Source organism: Convolutriloba macropyga, chromosome 5 (genome assembly GCF_964194025.1).
Source record: "Convolutriloba macropyga chromosome 5, txConMacr16.3, whole genome shotgun sequence".
NCBI lineage: Eukaryota > Metazoa > Xenacoelomorpha > Acoela > Convolutidae > Convolutriloba > Convolutriloba macropyga.
In genome coordinates, this window is record NC_134472.1 from 70780122 (window position 1) to 70806861 (window position 26740).

At 36.3% G+C, this 26740-nt stretch overlaps 1 protein-coding gene across 2 annotated transcripts in view; it reads right to left on the reverse strand.

The window, feature by feature from the left end:
* Nucleotides 1-26740, reverse strand: part of LOC142339608 (cyclin-L1-like) — a 174721-nt gene that overhangs the window by 35965 nt on the left and 112016 nt on the right. The window contains exons 1-5 of one of the 2 annotated variants that reach the window (XM_075389767.1): nt 6792-6810; nt 4008-4271; nt 3811-3885; nt 3640-3749; nt 2736-2856 (exon numbers count right to left, since the gene is read on the reverse strand). In XM_075389767.1, coding sequence (XP_075245882.1) covers nt 2736-2856; nt 3640-3749; nt 3811-3885; nt 4008-4265 — 564 coding nt within the window. In that variant the 5' untranslated portion in view covers nt 4266-4271; nt 6792-6810. Of the gene's footprint in view, nt 1-2735; nt 2857-3639; nt 3750-3810; nt 3886-4007; nt 4272-6791; nt 6811-26740 lie in introns of those variants that run through there. The other variant, XM_075389766.1, reaches the window with a different exon arrangement.

The window sequence follows — 26740 nt, forward strand, 5'->3', positions numbered from 1 at the left end:
CCCAAAAAATCGCCGCTATTGATTCCCATAACCCTAATTGCGATTGAAAGAAATGAAAATTGATTTTTGCACAACTATATTTTTGATGTGCGACCCATTTTCATGCCATTCCGTAGTAAGACACACTCATGGATCCTAATGGAGGTATACAGGGGCCATTATCAACACTATAGATGGTAACTAAGACATACGAACGAAGTTCAAGAAGCGGACATCTAAACTTGGGCTCTAAGGGTTTATCCTTTTCCATTCCTGATTTTCATTCCGTTCGTTTTAGATTGCTTTGCTGAGCAACTGATGTTCAAAAGCACTTTTGAGCAGAATGAGCGAAGAATATAACTAGCTTGAAGTAAAAAAAGACCTATAATGGACTATAAATGGATTAGGAAAATCATTTAGATAAAAATCCGATCAAAATTTGAGAAAGCAGTTAAAATCAAAGTCAAATTGACACATGTGACCAAAAAACCAATAGCGAGGAAGTTAATTTTTCAAACTTCGTTCTTTCACTCTACGCTAAAATTAGTTTATAAAATTTAACGCCGCAAAACACTGGATTTTTAGCACCACTTCCTGTTTCGGCGTGACCAAAATCATCACTTCAATTTGCTTTAAAAATTATGGAAAAGTGTGAACAGATCTCAAAGACAGCGCCCTAATACAATTCAAACTCTCCGAATAGATCTTCCCTGTACAATATATTCATTACACCAAGGGAAAGTTGAAAATGCGCTAACAAACAGTTGCCGTTAAATTTAGCAGTTAAAAAACAATCTTAGAACAGACCGAGAGCTAAATGAAAACAGATAAACAAAACATTATGAATCCCGGGATCAATCTTTCACAGCCGCATCGTAGTGACGAATATTATTGCCCATTTATAAAGAGTGTAGCTTGAAAAATCACAGAACAAAATTACAAGATACAATTAAGCATGATATAATCAATCACTACAACAGAAATGTAAAAACTAAAAATACCCCAAGAAATTCAGACAAAACAAATAAAATCTAGGGTTGAAAAGCTTATGTTGCTTATGAAAAATGTACCAAATTTTACTATGAGGAGAGGCATTACTAAAAAATCCAACTAAATTTAGCAACAAAGATCAATAAAACGTATAAACCACCTAACATAGCTGCAGCAACCCAATAATCAACTGTTTTATAGTTGAACATATATTGGCTGTATAAAGAGCTAGATCGGATGAAATGGAAATAATAAGAAACATGGTTTTAACAAGGTCAAAACCTGTAAAGAAACATTGAAGAAAGCCAATGGAGACAAAAAACCAATCAATTAAATCCAAATTGTTAACCAGAAATATAAATTTGGAAAATCATGGCTCGCAAAAAACATGTGTCCCATAAAACATCAAAATTAACAGCCAAAACTGACAAAAATTAAATTAAATACACTTTTACTTTGCATTCAAACCAAGCAAATTAACGCTAGGACAAACTTAGATATCAATTACGGAGACACATCAACTGATAGGTGCTCAAAAAATTGATTGGTGTCTGCAAAACCAAAACGGACAAAAAACTGCCGAAATCAAGTGTATACAACACTTTATTTGAAACTCAGTTTGTGCCAAATACTGGCGCAAAATAAAGACCACTTTTGAAACATTTGTATCGGTAAACTGATCACAAGTAAGAGAGAAAAAGCTAAAAAAAAGATTAAATTAAAAATGTAAGATTTTCTGGGCAAAATTTTGCCATTTAAGACATTAATGGGCTTCTAAAAACACTGCTTCACCAATTGGTGAGGGTTCAAAGTATCTAGGTTTAATTCAAACAACATAAGCACTAAAAGATTCAACATTAGCACTAAAATAGAAAAACTGTCCGAATGGACCAAAAACCGCTGAAATTGGTCAACGAGCACTTTTCTGTCGATTGATATAAAGTCATTGGTTTAGGCGGCCCTGAACAAAACTATCGTTCAGTAGAAATTTTTTCATACCGGTATTTTTTACTCGTTGTCGCTTTTAGATCAAAACGCCTTCTGAGCAAGTAATATTTCCGATTGATTACCTCGAGAAAATTAACACTGGTTGTAAAAAAACCAAGAATTTATCCATATAGCCTCGCTCAGCTTCGAGCTTCGCAATTAAATGCAAAATCTGCTTGCGTAATCCAACTTACTACATCAATTGTAACTAGACAACTGCTTTTCAACTCCAAACAACCCTCAGAACAGCTTAAAATATAATTTGTTACATTTTTTAAACTCAGCTTTAGAAATCAAAAAGATTTTTGCGCTCAGATAAATTGGTATCCATATGCACTCTTGTCAACTTTGGTAGACACTCGTTTTTTAATTGTTTTCAATTCCTTCTGACAAGACATAAAAGATTATTCCGTAAACTTTCAATTTCATTTCGATCATTTCCGCTCGATAAAATTCGTATTAGTTGAGACAGAAAACTCATCAAAAAATTGTGTTTTCTTTAACCTGTATTGCCAAATTCATTATTCATTTAACTTCTTTATCATTTTCGGCATAGACAATCATAATAATACCGTGCATTTTTAGTCAACTTTATATCTCGTTAGGAACGGTCGAATAGCTTCATTAAAGCGTATGATATCGCAGATGAATAAGCGACTTCGGTTTTTTGAATACTTATTTTTTCAATCACCCCTAAAAGCAATAAGTTGTGACGGCGGACTAAGAGATGGATGTGATAGTGGTTGTGATAGAAAAGAGAAGGAAAGATAATACTGTACCTTGTGTGGGTGTTTAACGTGCACACAGAAGCCAAGCTCCCTCAGAAGTTTTCGCTCGGCCTTAATAACCTGGTTCTTAATGTATTGGTAGTTTCCATCCAGCATCAAAGGCTCTGGAGGACTGAAAATACACACAATCACTCACATACACATCAAATGAACACTGCCCAAGTCAGGTCAACAGAACGCTTGTTCAAAATTTCCCCAAATCCGTTTCGATGACAGCTGCCTTTTCACTTTTATTATTTAAAAAATTGAAACAAAAAAACTACAGTAACCTTATGGTTCAAAACTTATTGTCGATTTTGCATTATGCAATACTGAATCTCGAAAACTAGGGTCAAAATTTACGTGAGACAAGATTATTACCTTTCAGAAGGGTTTAGAAATGCTTAAAAAAAGATGAATTGCTTTTTAGTACAGCAATAAATTATTAAAATCTGCACCTCAACTTGAATTGAAATTGCAAATTTTCTGCAAAAGAAAAAGCTCAAGAATTCAAAAGCTTGATAACACTGCTCGTTCTGTTAGCATCAATTTTTATCATAAAAGAGACATAGTTATTAGGTACTGCAATTTAATGAGCCAACAGACTGTCGGAGTTAAAGCTGTGACTATCTGCCGGACCTGAAAGGGAAAAAGAAGCGAAAGATGAATTTATAAGTAAAAGTTTAGTGAAAGAGAAATTTTTCTTTAAATTTAGATATCATCTCTAATGTGAAATTCGGCAAAAATATAAGCCACAAAAATTCCTACTCGTGAGGACATGAAACAAAATACTATTTATTATGCGAACATTTTTTCATTTCACTATTTTTAAGAACAAACAAATTTTTAATCAATAAAGAATACATTCGAAAAATCAAATATTAAGAAATTAAATCAGAAGGCATGAATTACTTACAGGTTTGCTCTTTTGTATTTGAGGTAGTGGAAAACGTTGATGATGTCTCTGTTGCGTCTGATGGCCTCTTCAATTTTTGAAGCCAGCACAAGAGATCCCATAGCGAAGATCTAAAAAATATGGTTCTGCTCCGTTCCACCTTCATGTACCATATAATCAGTAGCCTCTTACCTCCATAGGGTTATTTACGAAAGACTTGAAGTAGTAGAATCTTTGGAACAGCACTTGAGCCGTCGCCATGGCAACCTAAACAAAGATTAGTCGCTAAACTAAGTTTCCATTTCTCTGCATAATAACACTAATTCAGATGATTGCCGTTCTACAGTTGAAAATATTAAATCTAAATATATTGAAGAGGGAATACTAACTTGAGGTAGTTTTAATAAAATGCCCGCAGTTTGAATCAGCTCGCATCCAATGTACCTCAAGTCATACTCTGACATTGAATCCAAACCATCTTTTTCTGAAGGACTTGGAGATATTTTGTCATCACTCAAGATCACATTGTCTAAATACAATTCCACTCTTGAGTAGGCCCAGTCTTTTTTGGCGATCGCTGACACTGAGTCCATCTTCTGAGCCGTTGATATTGCAGAGGATACCTTTGAGACAATAGAAACTGACATGAGTACCTGAAAATATTTTCAAAGAGCTTGAAGTCAGTTAAAAACACGAATTTTACCCTCCCAACACAACAAAAATCATAAAAAACTATCTATATTCTATTGCACTAATAATAGCTTCTATGAACTAATCAAATTCATTAGTTTTGTTGAAATTCGATAGCAGAGACTGGTAGTTATCCATATTCAACGTTTGGTACGCATGCGAGTTCTCTATTGCACCTGCAACATCATAATTACGCGTGTATTCGTCAATGACCGACGCTGAGTCTGTGGGGGTTAGCGGTTCTCCCAATGGAGTTAAATCACCTTGGTCATTATCGTCGTCAGCCGCTGCACTCAAGTCTTTCTTTACATCTTGAATTGACTGATTAATCAACAAAAGCCTGCATAAAATCAAACGATTTTGCAGCTGCACTTTGTCTCTTTCATCGTTCATGTTCTCTATTAGTCTTTTCAGGCGTTTCGCTCTTGCTTTCTCGGGATCCAGATCCGTGTCAGACGAGAAGGATTCTGAAGATTTGTTCAGAGTTGTTGAATTTTTGAGCCCATTTTGAAATGTGTCATATTTATCAGCTTCGGCTATATCTGCAACTCGTTGTGAAAGCTTTTGCTCCTCAACATCAAGCTGATTGAAATCCGATATCAACGATTGAAGGTCGTCATTCAAAGTATGTGGAATTGGCTCATCAGGTAATATAGAGTTCATAATTCTATTCTGAAAACAATATTCAAGAACATTTCGACTTTTTCCCCTTTTTTTCAACAGCTTTAAATCTAAAAGCACACGTATAGTTTGGTCCTTAAATTACTAGTAGAAATGACTTCTAAAACCTTGTACTTATCTATTGGAGCAATAGATAAATAAGTACAAGGTTTATCTATTGCTCCCGATTGTTCCACCTGCTGGAACAACTTTCCAATAGATTTTTTCCGGATTTCTATTGGAAGGTTGTTCCATCTGCTGCAGAAATTTATTAATGATCTGTCATTGCATTTAGAATGAATTAAATTTTTCGGAAAAAAATAAACAGTTCGGCAATTTACAACAACTGATAGAAGCGAGCAAACAAATTCACTCTCGTCATTTTGCTTTTTATATGCAATTAAAAATCTCAGGCATTGAAACGGCATCAACATCCACTAGTAAACGCAATGTTGGTTTGCCCTCAAAACGGTTTAAGATTTTGACAAAAGATTTTGAGCTATGTGGATGACATTGCTCAAAAGTTATATGGATGAGGCAGCTTCAAAAAAATAATTTAGTTATTGGTGGCAGTATTGTTGCAAAATTGGAGAATGAGACCAAAATCCCTCGAGACATCGCTATTGATCGTATAGGGGTTCAAAGACGAAAGAAAAATAACGTTCTGAAAAAATAAGAAAAGATCAAAACACTCATAGTGAAATCGTGGATGAAATCGTTTGAGGCATGACTTCAAAAACCAGAGCTCAGCGAAAGTATCTCTAAATCTGATCAAAACGGGAATTGCAACGACTGCAGCCATCGAGTGACTTTCAGAGGAAAAGGGGTAGAATGGGAGTCATGCAAATTTTGGTTTCATGCAAAATGCCAAAAATTAACAAATGAGGAATACGCCAACCTGTAGGATGTTGTTTGGATTAGTACGTATATCGACACACAGATATCAACAGCAATCAACACACAGGGAGGCACCTTGAGGGGAATTGTTCAAAAGTTATGTGGATATTATCTGCACAATTCGTGTTGACGCTGACGAGTACCTAAAAATTGCAAATTTATTACACGAAAACCTGCAATTTACCCTAGAAAAAGTTACCATGGTAGGGGATTTTGTTTTTCTTGAGATCAACGAAAATGTTAGCAACGAAAATAAAATAAAATGTCATTGGCCTCAAAAACCAACTGACACAAGAAAAATACTGAATTTTTGCACAATAGAAATTTTCACTCCAGCATACGAAAAATGGGATTTAAGGGACGCTTGAGAGGACTTTTAACGCAACATCTAATTGGTTGGCCTTCGATCAGGCTTTTGAAAAGATTCAGACATGCAGGTCCAATAATTAGTTTCCAAATGAAGTGTCTTCAAAGAAAGTGAACGAGACCTCAGAAAAGATTTAAAAAACGTCAGTAAAGAAGCAATTGAAAACGGGCGTCGATACAACCAGACTGGATGTTTTGATTAAGACCTGAAAGGCCACGTTGTATTTGAACTAAAATGTTGTGGATGCGGATCCATTTATTTTGGCAAATAAGCCGCCATGTTACTGTTGCGGCTGCTCAAGAATCTCAGCGGACCGATATATCACAGCCTGGTTCTCGAATTTTAGGGTGGCCTGGTTCTTCACTGGGTTCGATTGACTAACGATCTCACAGAAATAATAAGTCGCTCGGACGCAATAAAGGACTGCAATTGTAATTTGGTTGATTGAAGTTAAGAAAATCATTAGTTACAGTCTATGTTCGATCTCGTGCTGAAGTTTGTAAGGTTTTAACCATTGTAAGTAACGTTGCTAACTTCTGTTCAAGTAAACTCAACTAACTTAAAACTAGCCATTTGAGATACAACTGTTCTGCATAGCAGTTTCTATTGGTTCTAAATACAATAAGATTTCACTAATCAAACAATTGGGTTAAAGTAAATAATCAAATATTTATCGTTTATAAATGACAAATTACTGCAAAATTTACCTTTGTTGACATAAGCGCGGATGGTTATTACGTGGCCGTGAATGCCTCGAGTGTACGGCATTTGACCTTTAGTGGTCACCTAGAGTATCATAAATTAAACAACTTACGAAATTTACCAAAAAATAACAAAATACCGAAAAATGCCAATTTTGCACCATAGAAATGATAATAGCTACACTTGTGGGTCTGATGCTATAACATTCGTTGGGTCCATGAGTAGCTTAGAGATAACCCTAAAGTGCCATAACCTGGGGTTGCTCAAGTTTTTTCTTCCAAAAATGGGGGTATACAGATTTTTGGACCCAACTTGTAAAAATTTTCAGTTTTGACCATTTCTGAATTTTGACAAATTCTAAGTTTTTTCAGTTTCAAACGTTATTTATTGTTGTTTGATGGCTTTTGTAGCTGATTTGAAGTGGCGCCAACTTCGCCGGCCCTGTTTTTGATATCGGAAACAACATCGTAAAATACTGGCGATAACTTCACGACTGGCCGAATTAGCTCTCCATGTGTCGTTTTGAGCCTCGCTGATCTCACAACAATGTTTTTGCCAGTGAAGATCTCAAAGATTCGTCCCAACTGGTATTCACAGCGTTTCATAGAGTCATCTACTAGCCACATTAACTCACCTTCTTTCAGGTTTTGCACATGTTCTTTTGACCACTTCGAGCTCTGGTTCCATTGTGGAAGATTTTCACGATTCCATCTTTTCCAAATCATGTCGGAATATGCTGTTTTAATTATTTTCTCAGGTCATGAGAGCGTTCACTAGATGGCGTGAATGGTGCACTCGCGTTCTCTGGTCCTAGCAAGAAATGATTTGGTGTGAGCGCTGTCAAATATTCCGGGTCGTCACTTACTGCTGTCAGGGGTCTTGCGTTGAGTGTTTGTTCCACAAGACACATTGTTGTGCTGAGCACCTCGTCGGTGAGGCTTCTGTTGTCCAAGATTGCAATCATGACTTTTTCGCAACTTTGACCAGTCTTTCTTAGATTCCACCAAAGTGAAAAGCTCCGAGAGGATTGAATTTCCAAAAATAATCTTTTTCTGTGCTAAGTCACTCTCAAACTTATCTTTGTCCCACTCGTTCATGAATGCTTTGATCTCGTTGGCTGCTCCAACGAAATTTGTTCCGTTGTCGTTGATGATGGTTTTTGGGTAGCCACGTCTTGCAATGAACCTTGTCACAGCAGCTCGACATGACTCAGTGTCCAATGACTGTGTGACTTCGATGTGTACTGCTCTCGCTGTCAGGCAAGTGAAGAGGCAGCACCATTCTTCAAGGTACGTCGTAGGAACTTCACTTCAAAGGGTCCAAAGTAGTCGACTCCGGCATTGGTAAATTGGTACACATGTTCATCAAGCCGTTCTCTGGGTAGATCTGCCATCGGTGGGCTAATTGGGTTGGCATCTATGTGTCTGCATTTGACACAACTCGGTTGATTTTCGTTGACATATGTCTTAGTCCAATGATCCAGTACTTTTGTTGAAGCATGTTTCTCACATATTCTCTGCCCTCATGTAGGTTGTCTCGATGTACTTTCTCCAACAGAAGTTGTACAACTGGATGTTTTGCTGTTAACAATATTGGGTGTTATGCATTGTAATCAAGCTTTGAATGCTTCAGTCGGCCTTTAATTCTAATTGTTCCAATTTTGTCTATGAATGATTTCTCTGCTGTTTGCTATCGTCTTGGAAACATTCGGGAAGCTCTCTGTTTGAACAAATCGAAACAGTAGTTGCTCTGCTTGATAAATTTTGTCTGCTTTGAGGGTACCCCACTGCTTCGTCTTGAACCTCATGCATTAGGCAATGAAGTTTCTAATTTGGTTGAAGGAACTGTATCGTCTCCAGTCAAATAGCTGGTCTAGTTTATTTTCTGTTGCTACAGTACTGGTAGCTTGCTCAGCTTCAACTTCATTCACTTGACACCATGGCTTTGGCCATTTTTCTTAATCTGCCTGGAGCTAAGCCGGCCCGTTTAGCCATACGGACTTCTTGAGGCCTTCGATGAACATTCCTTTGGTTCCAATATCTACAGGGCTTTCGACACCTTTGACGTGTCTCCATTGATCCATCGATGAGTTTTCCAGTATTTCCGCTGCTCTGTTCGCAACGAACATTTGATGTTATTTGTGCGCTGCTTGTAGCCACTGTTGCTCTGTTGATGAGTTGGTCCAATGATAGATTTTTGTCAATTCTGAAATCATGTTCGCTGAGTATCTGCTTTCAGAGACGAACTCCGCTGACTGCGGCTTGAAGTTCTAACTTCGGTATCGTCATATGTCTGATGGGTGCCACACGGCATTTCCCTATCACACAGGTAAGTCTTAACGTTGCTTTGTCTTGCAGATATGCCACGATGCACATTGCTTCTTCTGACGCGTATGTGAAAATGTGAAGTCTGAGGTTTGAACATCCATTTTCAAAATAAAGTCGATTTATTGACATTTTCCTTACTTCTCTCAACTCAGAGCACCAATCACTGAGCAGTTTTGAATGTTCTGCTGAATTCTTTGTCCTATTATTGTCCCATTGCAGCCCAAATGTTTTTGAGTAGGAACCGCATTCTTATCGTGAAGGGTGAACATATCCTAAGTGGTTCGAACCTTGCTGAGACAAAGGATAGGACAATTCTCTGAGTTATTTTTGCCAGAACTTCTTGCTCAGTTCCACGACAGACAATGAGACCGTCTGTGTCTGCATTCCAGTTGAGTCCTAGGTTTAAAGATGATTGTGGTTCTGCTTCGAAAGTCTTCAGAACTATCATTGATCTGTCTGCCTCTGGGATTTGTGACTTGACTTCATCGTCACTTGTTATCCATTTCGTCAAAGTGAATGCACCTTTGATGAGGATGTCTCTGTTTCTCTGGTAGATTTCAATTGCTTCTTGAAGGATTCTGACTGACTTTAGGCAGTCGTCCATGTAGAAGTTTCGCTGAACCCTGCTGACGAGACTTCCATCGTTGACTGCATTATCTTTCGCCACTTGGTACAAAGCGTAATTTGTACAAGTTGGCGAGCTTTTCGCCCTAAAAACGTCGCGTGTATACTCATAGACTTCTTTTCTCCGCTCCGGATCTTCTCTCCAGAGAAATCGTTAACATCGGCTGTCATCGTTTGGGACAGCAACTTGAAGAAGCATTGCTTCTATGTCGGCTGATAAAGCTATTTGTTGTTCTCGGAAGCGAAAAATGATTCCGATCAGACTATGCAGCAGATCTCCTTCAGATAGAAGTTCGTTGTTCAAGGCTACACATTGGTATTTAGATGCTGCGTTGCACACTCTTCTGACTTTTTCGCGTTTGTGCGGGTTTATGACGGGATGATGTGGTAAATACCATTGCAGTTTGTCTTTGGTCTCATTCAGTTCAGCTTGATCAAATTTCGGAACGTATCAGGCATCGACATCGGTGTCATTGGTTTCTTAGTAGCGCTTTTTTAGCGTTTCGTCTTTCTGCAGGCGTCGTTCAAGAGACTTGAGTTGCCCCATTGCAGAGCAGAAGTTGTTCGGTAACTTCACTTCCTCCTCTCGCCACAGAAGTCCTACTTCGTATCTTTCACCGTTGAATCGCGTTGTTTGCTCCGACGTCTTGATTGCTTGTTGCTTCTCATTTGAATAACCGGTAACATCGCAATTTGAAGCGTAGGACATGATATCCTACCACTTACTCAACTGGTTTGCTAGTTTATCATCTGCAATTGATGTTGCTGTTGTGGCAAGAGTTGCTGCCTGCTTCGCTGGTAGCGGACCACTTAAAAGCCAGCCAACCATTGATTTCACTGCCCCTGGTGCAGTTTTGTCTTCTGACGTCTTGAATTCGAAAGGGTGATGAATGTCGTAAGAGTCTTGTCCAAGAATCACTTGAACATCGTTTAGATTGTAGCTCTGATTTGGCAAGTTCCTCAGATGTGGGCAGCGATCTGTTAACCCTTGCTGCTCCTCAATTTGGTCTCCCAACTTTAGTTTCTCGTGCACATGGATTTGTACTGTTATCAATGGTCGAGACTACTCATGCGCTGAAATAGCTATCGGCACTTTTTCAGTCTTGACATCTTGTGAGCCATGGTTCCCTGCTACTGATAAGGACGCTTTTTGGCCTTTGAGTTGACGTTAAAACACCACTGACTTGTCTACAAACGAAATCGAGGAGCCTGAATCACACAATGCCAGTACATTTAGGCTTAAGTCTCTGTTTGTCAGCTTGATTCGCACCACTGGGAGTCCTCCTAGGGTGACGTTAGTTGCTACTGCCGTTGTAGTATCTGAGACATACTTTGTAGTTTCCTTCTTCGTTATTTCGCTGTTTAAAAGCCTGTTGTGTCACCTTTCACAGCTGGGTACACTGCATGTCCTGCTTTTGCAGTCCTTCGACATGTGACCTGGTCTCAAACAATTGAAACACCTTCGGCACTTCTGGATTTGCTCTCATCATTCATTTACTTTCATCAAAATGAACTTTTCAAAAATTCAAACGGGGTCTTGTACGTCTTAGAAGGGACATTCAAAATTCTTGGGTTTGCTTGACTGTTCAGCGTTTGAAGCAAAGTTACTCGTCGTCGGTTTATCACGGCTTTGAAATTTGTTTCTGTCAAACGACGAGTTTGTCTGTGCTAACGAGTTCTCATGAAATACTGTTTTGAAGGCAAGCCACATTTTGAAAGTAATGAGGTTGCCTCTCAGTAGTCGACGATCTTTCATATACTGCAACCACTGTTCTCTCAGTTGCTGAGAAATTTTTCTCGTTGTTGAACTTAGCCCTGCTTCGGTTTCTAGGTCAGATGTGTATCCAAGTTGAGTCAAGCTGTTTACCACATTTGTAAGCACATCTGCAAACTTGATGATGCTTGTGGAATTCTCGTGCCGAATTGGAGGATGAGTATGTTTTTTCTTGACTTGAGCATTGACTAAGACATCTGATATGCCATATTTCTCACAGAGTATATCCCAAGCATGATAGTATGATCGTGAGCTGAATGCCATTCCCGATATTGCTGCTTTCACTTGACCCATGAGACCGGTCTTCATGTATTGCACCTTTTTCGTATCGCTGATTGGCATTTGATGAACACCAACATCAAAAAGTCCTGACGATTCTGGCCATTCCTGTGGGTCTACTGAAAACTCAGCCAATTTCATTTTTGGCAAACCACTGGCACCACTGCTTGGTTCTGGTTTGTAAATGACTTGGGAAATGGTTTGATTCATTGTGCTTCTGTTTCTGCTCTCGGCAGACCTTTTTCGAGATCTGTTAATGGGACTCCGACTCCTGTTTCTGTCTTGAACTGCTGAGGTTCCCTGCTGCTGAAACGTCGTCCTTGTCAACAGCGGTGCTGGTGGGTCCGTTACTCTAATTGGTATACGAATTTCTGGTTTTTTGAGAATGCTCGGTTCAGTCAGTTGCGTTGAGAATAGTCCTTCACCCGGTTGGAACAGCGGGGTAGTTTTCGGTTAGGTGCTGTGAAACCTTTGTCGACTCTGTCTTGTGTTACATTCGTTGGAGGGCCGATAAAAACATTTGGAGATAGTGGCCGTCTAGGGACAGACTGCTGAGCCACAGATTCTGCCCACCCGGCTGTTTTTTCATGATTTCGTTTTGATCCAACACTTTCTATCTCATCTGTCACTGATCTAGATGCTCTTGAGCTTCCTTTGGTCAGCCCAAGTTTCAGACGTTTTTGTTCTTCGTCTCCCCTGTTTTCTTTCTTTCGTTTTCAAGGGCTCGCTCATGCTGTCGAAGACGCAGTCTGTCTTTTTTTGTTGCATCTTTGCACGTAACTGTTGTTCTTGCTGCTGTTGTTGTTGTTGTTGCTGTTTTAAACGTAACTCTTCTTGCTGGCGACGAAATTCTAATTCTTCACGCTCCTGCTCCAACTCCAACTGCCGCTCTTGCAGTTGTTGCTCTGTTTTTTCTTAGCTCTTAGGTTTTTGAGCTCCATTTCTTCGATCTGTCGTCTTCTCAATGATCGCAAGTTAGCGATACTTAGTTGTTTCCCGCTTCCTTGTGTAGCAAAATGCCTGGAATAGACCTCGACGTTCACCTCAGCGTTTTCTAGTGCTCCATTTCCTGTTTCAATTACAGTTTCATTTGGGTCTTTGTCAACAGCCGATTTGGATGACACTAATGATGTTTGATTTCCAAAATCCTTGCTGAGCCTGTACTGCTTGGTCAGGTCCCGATAGTGACTCCTAAAATTGCTGAAATCCACAAGCTTTCGGGAGCGATATTCTTGCTTTATCTTTTGAATCAAGTCTGCGTAGATATCATCTAGTTTTTCTACTAACCGTTCCACCTGATTACACAATGTCTATTTTTTGGAGTCACTTGAGATTCCTGTTTTCAACTTATTCTCCAAATTTGTTAGTTCACTGAAAATTGGGTGAGTAGCTTTCACTGTTTTGTATGCTTGAAATGTGTCTTCACAATAACCACTGAAATCTGTGTGGCACATTTCTATGTCTCGGAGAAATGGTACTTTGTCAACTACTGACCTCAAAACTTTGCTCTTTTCTTCTAACATACGCTTGGTGCATTGTCGAAAGCTTCTAAATACTTTGGCTTCAATAGTAACCTTTGATGCTTTCTGTTGGCTTCTAAATTGTCGTACGTCTCGAAGAAGCCACGATATGCACTTTCAGCAGTCATTGTTTTGTTTTGTGTCAGGTAGCCTTCCAGCTCGGTGACACGTCTGGAGAACAATTTGAGTATGTCAGCTTGCTCTTTCTCTAGTGTCTTCAGTTGACCACTCGTCTTCCAATCAACTGTTTTCCAGTGTCTACTGGGACTTTTGCTGGCCATCGTAGAGATTTTGTTCTGGTCCACCAAATTGTATCGAACATTCTTTGCTGTTCGTATTGTTGTTGCTGTCGGGGTCGGTGGACCAAATGTTGCGGCTGCTCAAGAATCTCAGCGGAACCGATATATCAGAGCCTGGTTTTTGAGTTTTACGCCAGCCTGGTTCTTCACTGGGTTCGATTGCCTAACGATCTTGCAGAAATAATTAGTCGCTCGGACGCAATAAAGGACTATAACTTTAATTTGGTTGGTTGAAATTAATACAATCCTTAGTTACAGTTTATGTTCAATCTTGTGCTGAAGTTTGTAAGATTTCAGCCAGTGTTGTTAACGTTGCTAACTTCTCTTTAAGTAAACTCAACTAACTTAAAACTTGCAAGATCTTAAGATCTGGCAAAACTTATCAAAAAAGTCTAAAGTTGTTCAAGAATCAAATTTTAGTGAATCTGAGAACCAACTGCTCTCTATAACAGTTTCTAATGGTTCTAAATCAAATACGATTTCACTTATCAAACAATTGGGTTAAAGTAAATAATCAAATATTTATCGTTTATAACATCATCGCTGTTTGTTTCTGATTGGTTAATCAAGAAAATTATTTAGGTCATTATTTACATAGTAAATGTCAAATTACTGCAATATTTACTTTTGTTGACATATGCAAAGATGGTTATTACGTGTTTCTAAATGCCTCGAATGTACGTTATTTAATGGTCACCCAGAGTATCATAAGATAAACAACTTGCGAAATCAACAATAAATAACAAAATATCGAAAAATGGCAATTTTGCAACATATGAATGATAATAGCCACACTTGTGTGTCTGATGCAATAACGTTCGTTGGGTTCATGAGTAGCTTAGAGTTAACCCTAACTGTCTGCCATAACCTCGGGTTGCTCAAGTTTGGCCTTCCAAAAATGGGGGGTGTACAGATTTTCGGTCACAACTTGAAAAAATTTTCAGTTTTGACAATTTTTGAGTTTTGACAAGTTTTTTCAGTTTCAAACGTTATTTCTTGCTATCTGATGTCTTTGTAGCTGATTTGAAATGGCGCCTACAGTTAGCACTAGGATATCGGAACATCCAATAGGGGATTCACAGGTGGGTATCCTGTTGAACGTGGTGGCTCCACGAATGACATTGAAAGAAAGATTGAAGGGAAGATTGGATGCTTATTGCCGAGTAGAGAAACTCAGGTCCATCGAAGCTATACAAATTAGTAAGTTGAAACTGAAACTAAACACACGCATTGAATAAAGGGGGCGGGAACTCACGCTGAAATCAAAGTTCAAATTAAAACAAAAAAAAGAGAAATAGAGCAAAAAATATTTTGCGCATGACAAAATTAAATTCTCAAAACCCCCTCAAGAGGGATACTCAGTTATAGGGCAAATTCGAAATTTTATGAGAAATAAAATAAACATGAACAAAATCGAAAAATCTGGAATAGGAACGTTTTTAAAGAAATTGATAGCAGGTGTATATATAAAATTATAATGGTCTTAAAATTTTATATATGGACAGTTTTCAATTTAACTTTCAACATAATCCCTAAAACTGAGAATTGTTGGAATTTGTCTCAGACAAAATTAAATACATTTTAATTTCCTCCATTAACAATTTGAGGCACAGTTTTAATCTGACATTGAAATTAAAGTTCGAAAACTTTTGTTTTAAATATCCGAATTACTTTTAATTTGACAACTTTTTTTCTTCGACCCATAATAGAAGACGGTACAAATAATATTTTCAAAATGGAGACAAAAGCTCCAGTAGCCAATAAACAAGATAACTTAGTGCACGTGCTTTAAAAAATTTAATCCAGAAAATGGTTCTCTATATAGATGTTTACCATTGCAGATCAAGCCTGAAACAATACAAAAGCCTGAAACAATACAAAAGCTTGAAACAATACAAAATGAGAAAATACATCAATGACTGCAAACTTTGTGTCCTTAAGCTGAAAGAAACGATCAAAAAAACAACAAACAGTGACTTATTCTATATGACAATGTGCATTTGAATTACAAATTTGGTATACTTTTTCGCAAGACAGAGTCTTAGCTCATTTACAGTGATCTTCGGACAATGTTGTTATCACCAAGCACGTTTTGAACAGATCAATCAAGACTCTCCACAGGTTTAACTCTTTCAACGCCAATAACTGAATGATTCTTTCCCAGAGATCCAAAACACTACACCAATCTGAACAAAAGTCTGCTACCATAAATTTAAACCAGCTTTTGAAGAACATCGCTACATTTAATTTTGATTTCTGGGAAGTCTCAGCAAACAATAGTTATGTTCTCTTTACATCTTGATATATTAATATGAGGCGCTTTTTTGTTTTTGCGTGAGCTGGTTTTTGTTCATCGCACTCTAGTAGGTGCTGAGAGAAAATATAAAGTTTTTCCAAAATTGGAGGCTTTTTTCCAAATATTTTGCAAAGTTCTCTATTTTTTGTCAAAATTTCAAAAAATACATAATTCGCTTTTTACTTGCAAGTGAGCCAGATTTGATTTGGTCCCTGGTCTAATCAAAACCTTCTAGGATCATTTTTTCACTGTGCAAAAAACTCTTGCACATAGTTAAATTTCTGCATTTTGATTGCCGTAGTTTATTTACTAAACATCTCCGGAGAAAAAACTCGATAATGATATTGGCATCAATTGCATCCAGGGTTTGACAAAACATAATTGTGCAGTGTTCGATAGCTCAACTTCGTTCCTATCGGCCAATGACGAACTTGAATGCTTCTGAAAAATCTTGTAACGACAATATGAAAAAATATGGAGTTGGTGTTACTTTTCTTAAACTGAAAAATTTCAAATAAAAAATATGCAAAGACTCATTATGGATTCAATGTTGTTTGAAAAGTATTTTTCAGCAATCATTTTTTAATCTGTTTTACAGTCTATCCAAGACAGTCACCATTTTCTTGAAGGTATGAATAAATTGAGACGTCGTTGCAACTTGGAATTCTACTTTAATTTTAATGGATGATTGCAATATTTTTTGAAAATAACAGCGTTTAGACACCACTCTGAATCCGTACAACATCAGTCCATTGAATCAGCTTGAACCTACGGGCATTGAAATTAAATCAAGCTCATTGAATTCCTATATTGCTTTAGAGAGTCATTTTGTAATGAGAACTGTTTTGTTTTTGATCCAGCAAGCAACTCAGCTCACTTTGGATTTCTATGCATTACTACTAATTTTTTTGATAATTACCAATAATTTTATAACTTAAGCTAAACCTTTCATCGAAGACTTTTTTTAAAAAAAAACAATACGAAATTAAGGCTTTTCCGAAAACAGTTCTTCTTTAAAACTGGTTTGATTTCTGTCAGTCTGTATAACTCCAGTGAAATTGTGCACTTTTAAGCGATATTGATAGATATGCACACTCCAACAAAAAATTTTGTTATAAATCAAAAGACAAGCTTTTCCTTAGCAAAAGAATGGTTACCGAAAAACTCCACACAAGTGAAGACGTCTAAAATAGACTTTTGTCATCACAAATATTTTCCGTCATAATGGAGGCCAGATTGCCTCCGGAATAGTTTCAGAGATATTATTATGGGTAAAAAGCAAATCTCTTGGGTTACATTTTCTTTGAATTAATTGTTTGTAGATATACAAAAATAAAACCATCATTAGACGATGTACCTAAATACCAAAATGGAACCTTTTCTTTCTGATATGCATCACGTTTTGAATGTAAAAAGTTGAATCCAAACAAACATCTTTTCAGCTTAAATCTAAACAAGTCATGGCTCTCTCTTCCATAACAACATGGTCACCAACGGATTTTGATCAAAATTTTTTTAGTCAATATGTTCTCTCTTCAATGCCATCATAAATGAACAACAATTCCCATCTGAGCATAAACAGTCAAATGCCACACCCTTATTTAACTAAAGAGCGCAACTAAGCAGGATATTATCTTTGGCTAAGTGAAGCGCAAGTAGGTCTTAAATTATAACTATTTTAAAAATATGTTGATGTTGCATTCAAATAATATATCAGTACTCTTTTAAACACATCATGTTTTGATTTTTATATACAATTTAATGGAAAAAAAATTGTACGCGGTCGGTTTTTAACTCATTAATTTTATTCACAGTTCAAAAGAAAGTTGGCTAGTTGAAATTTGGATATTTAGCATAACAGATGATTTAACTTATTTGTTGTGACTAACTTAATAAATAGCTTTTCCTTACTCCGTGATTAAATTGTTTGATACATTTTAGCTGGAGTACTGAAATGATTTAATTCCACTATATTGTTTGAAAATCCCCTTGCATTCTAGTTTAGAAAGGGTAAAGGTGTCCCCTAAAGTTGAACCCATCACGATCCCTGCCAAATCCAACCTTTCGGATTATTCATTTTGCTGGAGAATGTTCCTGTTAAATTGGCATAAACAAAGACATAAACTTGACAGCGGAGCTCTCGTTTGGATGAAAAATTCAGGCAACTGATTTCCAGCTAATCACTAATTGTTTCCAAAGAGTCCATTCAAACAAATTATTTTCCATTGGATGAAATTGGATTAGACAGAGATGTTTCCCTGGGTACCACATTGGGTCCTCTCTCATTCATTTTATATGTTAATGATATACACAATTACATTAATGCAAAGGTCAATAATTTCGAAATGACGCGGAATCACTCGTTCTTTTGTTTGACAAAGATATTGACGAATGCAAACAGTCCATCAAATCAATAACCGCAGTTAAATATTTCAATGAAAACAACTAACAAAATAGCTAACAAAACTGAAACACTTGCATTCAATTGTGGTAAAAGGAAAAGAAGTAAGTTGATCTACAGATAATTAATCAACAAAAAAATTCGGAGAAGCGGCATGTTAAATATATGGAAATTATTCCTGGCAATAAACCTAAGTATCAAGAACACTTGAAGCTGCCATTGCACAAAATGGCGCAAAGAATGGAAACCTTATTAATTGTACTGGACATTGTTTCTAAGCAAAGGAATAAAAACTTAAAGATTTATTTGTAATAAGTCATCTGAAGTGCTCAGCCGTATTTCTGTCAATTGTTAAAAAAATAACTTTTATCCTCAAACTTTAAATAAAGAAGGGCTGTCCAAGCTTGTTTTAACAGAACAAAAACAGCTCATTGGACAGGAAAAAGAAAACTTCTAACAGAAAAAAACAGCTCATTGGACAGGAAAAAGAAAACTTTACTCTATCAATAACAAACATGACCAAAGCAGAGCTGCTTATTAAACAAAGGAAACTGCAATTAATGAAAATTAGCTTTTATAAAAACAGGAAAAATTGGCCACTTAAGAAATACTATTGTCATCAGCGTTTCGGTTTTTTGCAAAAACACAAAAAGTTTATTAAAACTGGGCCGAAAGCAGCCATATTTGTCAAAGTAATATTTTACACAACAAAAATTTACCAAACCTAAGGTTCTGCAAGTCCAAAACTACAAACAATTTGGTTAAAAAACTACAGAACATTTTTGGTTAACTTGTTGAGTGATTCAAGAAATATAATACATTGTTAAATTTCTTGTAAGGACTTTTGGTTCGCAAAAAATTTTGTTTTCGATTATTACATCTAATTTACATTTCTTTGCATATTATTAAGCATATTTGTTGTTATATTGTATGTTTCATAGTAAAGTTACATTACCTCTGCTCCATATTAGCATTATCTAATTATCCCATGTGGTTTTGTAAATTCAGTTTTTGTTTTTTCAGCTTTCCATGGATTTTCACTGCTTATCGCTACCAACTATCAACTCCACCACACAAATTTCCAACAATAACATATGAAAATATTTCGAGATAACGCAATCTACATAACTGGAACAGGAATAACAGGCAATAAAATGAACAGGAGTCTTTCTTTAAACGGAAAGAATCTCTTTTTTAACCTCTCTTTCTTTAAACGGAAAGAAAACAGAAAGACGAAAAATTTGACATTTAAACGTAGAGAAGCGCACGTAGGTGTTAAATGATCACTATTTTAAAAATATGTTGATGATGCACTCAATAACAATATCATACTCTTTTAAACACATCATGTTTTGTTTTCTTATATACAATTTACCGGAAAAAACAATTATTGGTGGTCGGCATTTGACTCATTAATTTTATTCAGAGTTTAAAAGAAAGTTGCCTAGTTGAAGTTTCGATATTGAGCATAACAGCTTGTTCAACCTAATTGTTGTGACAAACTTACTAAATAGCTCTTCCTTACTCCATGATTGAATTAATTGATACATATGAGCTAAAGTAATGAACTGATTTAATTCCAATGTATTGTTTTAAAATCCCTCTAGATTATAAAGGGTAAATGTGTCGCCTAAAGTTGGGCCCATCATTATCCGTGCCAATTTCAACCCTTCGGATGATTCAATTTGATGGAAAATATTACTGTGAAAACGGCATAAACAAAGACATTCGCCTGAAAGCGGATTTCAGTGATTATCAGTAAAACATCGGAGGTCTTGCGTTCTTAGCCTTAACACTTTTGTCATTCGATTTGACAATATTCTCATCGACGCCTTGTGATAAGAAATTCAGATGAACAAAGTGTCTTATCTTATTAAAAAGGGGATGCATAAAGTACGGGGGAAGAAAAATAATGCATAAAGTACGGGAAAAATCTCCGTCTAAACTTAGTGGTCACATTAATGACACTAAGTTTAGTGCCAAAAATATCAGAATCAGTTCAAAATCTAACTTTTGAAACTTAAATTTAACCAATATAAGTAATCAGCTGCTTCGCTATTGGAAATCCTTTTTTGCAATTCCTGTAAAACCTTCTCAGTTATTCCATCTAGTCCTGAATACTAGGAATTTAGAAACAAAGCACGGTGGAGTGTCAATTTCACTCAAAAATTCAAGCAATCGTCAAACTATCAATCTTGATTTAGAGTTAGGCCTGGTCGTGAAATTATTCGTTCTTAAAATTACCTTTTGTGTTTGTTGTATATACTAAGAATTGAGTGTGCAGTCTACTACTAATATTTAATGGCACGTTCTTTGTAACAAGGGGTGAATAAGGTAGTGGATCCACAAATGGAAAAGAGCTGTCTAAACTTTGTGTCTTTTTTATGACACTAGGTTTAGGACAAAATAATCGGAAGTAGTTCGAAATCAACATTTTGACACTTCAATTCAACCAATAAAAGTAATCAGTAGCTTCGCTATCAGAGACGTCTGGTCGCAATTCCTGTAAGTTTTGCCCAGTTATTCTACATACCGGAAAGATTGGGTTACTAGGAATTGAGAAAGAACGCCTGGTAGAGTGTCAATTTCCCTCAAGATTCAATCAATCATCGAAATTTAAATCTTGATTTATAGTTAGACTCAGTAGTAAAATTATTCGTTTCTAAGATTTTTTTTAATTCTTTGTTTATTTTCTCTGCCAGAGTGTAGCTTCTACCAGCGAAGCAGATATAGTTTTCAAAAATTTCCGAGAAACGTATTTCATCGAGCAAGTTCTTTGACAGCGGATATTATAATTGTTACTTGCAATTTCAGCAACATATGCTGGCCCAGAATAATGTCTGCAGGAAAACGAGTAAATTAATTCAATAGGATTTTTTTTTAGAGTTGTCTCACAAGGCTCCAATTACTGATGTTTCTTCACTCTTTTTATCAATGGTTTTACACAAGCAACCATGACCACGAATCATTGATGGTTTTCTACATCGAAGTTGCAAAAGCATACAACACGTTTTCCCATTACATTTTTTAACCAAAATTAAAAATGTTTTTCATATTTGAATTTTGCTGAAACCGTTGTCATCCTAAATAACTGATCAAAATCAACTTATTGGGTCAAATGATACTAATTCAAAGTGGTCCACATCACAAATAGTGTACAGAAGCGCTCAATCATCGGGTCATTGCTGCTCTTAATATAAATTTACGCCCTATCATGCTATTTACGCCCTATTTACGCCCAATTGAAGCAGGTACCGATCATGCTTCAAATCCAATTGATGAAAGATGCAAATTGATTGGCAAGGAAAAATGAAAAAATTCTCCTGGTTAAACCACTAATTAAATTTGCCATGCTATGTTAATGGAGAATTGCTTAATTTTGTAGCCAACCAAAAAGCCTTGAAAGTTCTCATATCATCACATTTAAAAGGGAATTACAGGCGTGAATCATGAGCCAGTAAAGCAACTAAAGCTTACTACTTCATAAGAAGAATTGTGTCGGAATTTTGCTGCAAACCAAACAAGCCAAACGCTTTTAAAAGATACAATGTGCAAAACCAAAATCATATGGAAATCTTGAAAGGCTGCAGAAAAGGGCAACTAATTGGATTTTGGAACGACACTGTTGTCATGTTCACAGACTAAAGGATATCGAGCTAGTGCATTTGTGCGTGTACGTAGAGATACATAATTTTTGATGTTTGTGTCAATAATCAAGGGAATTTTTACAGCAGAAAGCGACTTTCGAAAAAAAAGATGTTGAGAACATCAGCTGACAACAATCTCTCTTGTTCTAAATAAAACCATTACATCATAATTTAAAATTTAAAAGTGGTTGACCAGCTAAGCAAAAGCACAACATTGTGGCACTATTTTGTAAACTCCTCCAATGCCAATGACAAAAATGACAAATGAACACGCCGTATGGTCTGTAAATGCACCTGCTTTATCTGATTTTTTAATCGCACCTGCTCTGTCACAAAGAGTGCAAAAGGTACTAGGGCCACAAATGGAAAAAGTCCGTCTAAAATTAGTTTCTTTTTTGTGACACTATGTTGAAGGCAAAAGAAATCCGAACTAGTTTGAAATCTAAATTTTGACACTTTTATTCAACCAATAAAAGTAATTACCGGCTTCGCTATCAGACACTTCTGGTCGCAATTACTGTAAATTTTTCCCAGTTGTTCTGTTTACCGGAGAGATCGGGTTACTAACAATTTAGAAATAAGGATGGTGGAGTGTCATTTTCCCTCAAAAATTCAATCAATCAACAAATTATCAATCTTGATTTAGAGTTATACTGAATCGCCGACATTATAATCTATACTTGCAATATTGATTTCAGCAACAATTGCTGACCCAGAATAATGTCAACAAGAAAACGAGTAAAATAATCTATTAGAAATTTTGTTGAGAAATGGCTTGGAAGGCTCTAATTACAGATTCTTGCCTCCATTTATCAATGACTTGACACACGCAACCTTGATCAAGATTCACTGATAATTTTTTTTTTACTTCGACGTTGCAAAAACATTCGACACGTTATCTCATGACATTTTAAAACCAAAATCAAAAAGTTTTTAATATTTTAGTTTTGCTGAAATTGTTGTCATTCTTATTAACTGATCAAAATCAACTTGTTCGGGCAAATGATACCCATTCAGAATAGTCAAAAGTCACAAATAGTGTACAGCAGCGCTCAATCTACGGGCTTCCGCCTGTCCAAATAAATATCCAAGCGATACCAAATGTAAATTCAGGCATCAGCTCTACGAATTTGCGACGGATTTTGAAGTGGTTTCACAGAACCAAGCAGGCACCAATCATGCTTCAAATCAGATTGAAGGACGGTTTAAAATGATTGGCATGTAGAACTGCAAAAAAGTTCCCGCGATAAAGCTCTAAAACAAACTTGCCCTGCTGTTTAACCTGAGAACTGCTGAATTCTGTAGCAAGCCAAAAAACTTGGTAGTATGGATATCTCAATATTTAAACTGAAATGACAACTGTCAAACTACGAGCCAGTAAAAAATCTTAAGCTTTCTATTTCAATAAAAATGTGTTAGAATTATGCACAAAATCAAGTAATCTAAAACCGTATAACAGCTACATTGTTCCATTTTTGAAATGCGGTTTGTAGGTCTGGAATCCAGACCAAAATCATTTGCAAAGTAGTAAAAGGACACAAATAAGGGTGACTAATCGGATATTGGGACAAGATTGTTGATATGTTTATAGACTAAAAAAATCTTGAGCTACAAAACTTGTGCTTGCACCTGGAAATGCATGACTTCTTGATATTCGTGTCAAAAATCAAACAACATTATGCTTCAACAGTGACTGCCACTTTGAATTTTGGAAAAATTGGAAAAAAAAATTAAAAATGATTGAGAACATCAATTGAAATCATACTCTATCGTTCCTAATTACTTCATAACATTATGATTGAAAATCTAAAAACTAGCGAAACAGTACATTATCAGAAAATAACTAGCACTATTTTTTAACCTTCTTCAATTCCAGGGACCAGTGCTCATGATTTACTGAACATAAATATGGAAACTGTGCAGACTAACAAACGAAGGTTTAAACTAAAACTACTAAGTAACGGCACGTTCTCTGTAACAAAGCGTTGCATGGTGTACTGGGGCACAAACAAAAAATGTCCGTTTAAACTTAGCGTCCTTCTTTAGCGTCCTTCTTTCAGGGCAAAAAAGCGAAGTTGTTCGAAATCTAATTTTTCTGAAATTTATAACCAATAATTGTAATCAATCGCTGTTCTCTCGTAGACATTTGGTTGCAATTCCTGTTAATTATCAAAAAAGTTGAAGTTAAGTAATCAGAAAGTTCTACTCCTAACTTCCATTTCAAATGAAAGTCACCACTTTTGTTCCCTTTGGTTCTCTAAAAGCGTTGGAACGAAATTGCAACTCCTCGGGCCTCGCGTCCGCCACTTGGGCGCCTACGCTTGCGTGTCAGTGTACTAAATTCCTCGGGAGACAGATTTTGTTCAAACATTAAGTTATTTTTGTCTATTCTACTTTTGGCCAATCAATAATTCTTACTCTCAAATGTACAAATTATATGTTGATCTATAATACGTTATTATTTAAAAAAGTAGCACGTTCACCTGGGGGCGTAAAAACAATAAGCTCAATAGGTTGGGGTGAGGGAAGCAGAACAGATCCGTTATTTTAATACCGCTTAGAAGGCTAAATTTTTTGCTTCATATTAATTCAATTCATAGACATTATTTTAACAAACACCTTTGGGTTGGGGCCCTTTTTCAAGTCGTGGAATTTAAAAATAGTTTGCGGTTGACCATTTTAAAAAGTGTTAATCCGAAATAAAACAAGGTGCTACTTGATTTTCGCTTAATCATTAAAAGTTTTCCCGACTATCCATGCATGCTTCATAAATAAACTCTTGCTAATCAAGTAAAGATTACAAAGAGATAACACTATATTATTGTAAAGAGATAGTTGTAGCTAGATATACAATGAGATTAACTGATTTAGGTAGAAACATAATTAGATTTTATTGAAGTTTAACTGGTCACTGTTCATTTGAAGCAGAAGTCACGCCTTGTGCTAGCATTTTGTATAGGAACTGCTGTTGACTCGTCTATAGAATACTTTTTCATTCGACCTTTGAATACTTGTAAACTTACCCTAATATCTTGCAGATATATTGGTAGTGAGTTTCACTTCAGCGCTACATGATTACAGAATGATTTAGAGGAAGAATGAGATGCAATAATCCTCACAAAAATTATTTGGTTAGTGTGTTTGTTAATCTTGTAGCGGGCCGTAGATATTTTAATCTGTTCATGAAAGTTTCTTTTCATATTCCGGATGTTAGGAAGTAGTACGTCAAAATTTTTAACTCGGTCAGCTGTCTTACACCGATCATATTTTTACGTTCTTCTTATTCAATTGACGACTTGATACTAGTACGAACAAATACACACTTCATAAAACAATTCATGTATTTCTCTGACAAAAGCAACAAAGTTAAACTGTTTTGAAAGAGGCATAAATCAGAGTGGTCGACAAAACTAATGGCAAGTGAGTAAAAAAGCATGCATAATACTGTGGTGGGAAATCCATGTTGTACTGTTTCAATAGTTGATACCAACAGCCGTTTTTTGCATGATTTTCTTACTTGTAATTGAAAACAAAGTTGACTGCCTATGGGAGCACCTAAAAACTTACACTGGTTTGATTTTTTTGACTATTCCTGTTCCAACAACTACATTCTCAGAATCATAGAGCCTGTTATCATTTTTGCGCGTGAACGTAATCAACCAATTTTTTAGCATTAAGTTTAACCTATTGATACAAATATAAGTTTCCGAAATTTTAAAGATTTCATGCAAAAATTTTAAAGGAATATCGGGTTTTTGGGAATAAGAAACAATAAACAATCATCAGCATACTGCAAACGTTTACCAATTTCACGTATTGGCTCTGTGTGTTCAATTATAAATAAGTCGAAAACAAGTGTTCCTATAACAGTCCCTCGTGGAACATCTTGATTAGATCAAACCAAATAGAAACAACTCAATTAAAGCAAACTTGTTTCAATTAATCCGTAAAAAACATTTTATGACCTGCAATGCAGAGGTTGATAAACTTTGGGATTTCATTCGTTCGAAAAGATTTAGTGTATTAGTTTGTCGAAAACTTTAGATGAATCGATCAAAACTGCATAAACATTAATACTATTTAATATTAACGGTTGGACTGATTCAGTGAAAAATAGAATAGCATCTTGTGCTGTTATCATTGTCCAAATTGAAGCACAAGATGGAAGAACACAGTCATTAAGGCATTGATTTACAATGAATGTTAGGTGGGGAATTAAAATTTGCTAACTGTCAGAAAAAGCCCAAGAGGGTACTTTACAAGGACCAGTGGGCTTGCTGGGATTTCACTCTCTAATGTTGTCAGAAAAAATTTTCTTGATATTGGCCCGACCAACGGCGATTCGCCAACATTGAAACAGTTTGTTTCTTCAGCTTTTTAACCAAAATACTGTCCAGGGGTTTAAGAATAAAAAATTGAAATATTCTAAAATTTTATGTCGTCAATAATCATATCACCGGAGGAACTTTTTACTGCAGTCATATTTACAGTTAGCTTTTTGGTAAAGCTTCAGCGCTCTTTAGCAGTACTAAGGAAGGAGAAACAGTTGCAGGAGAACTTCTCCTATTTTTCGTTCAATGTACGGGACACTTGGTTTCAAAGCCTACTGTATAGTGACAAATGTTCTGGCGATGAAATC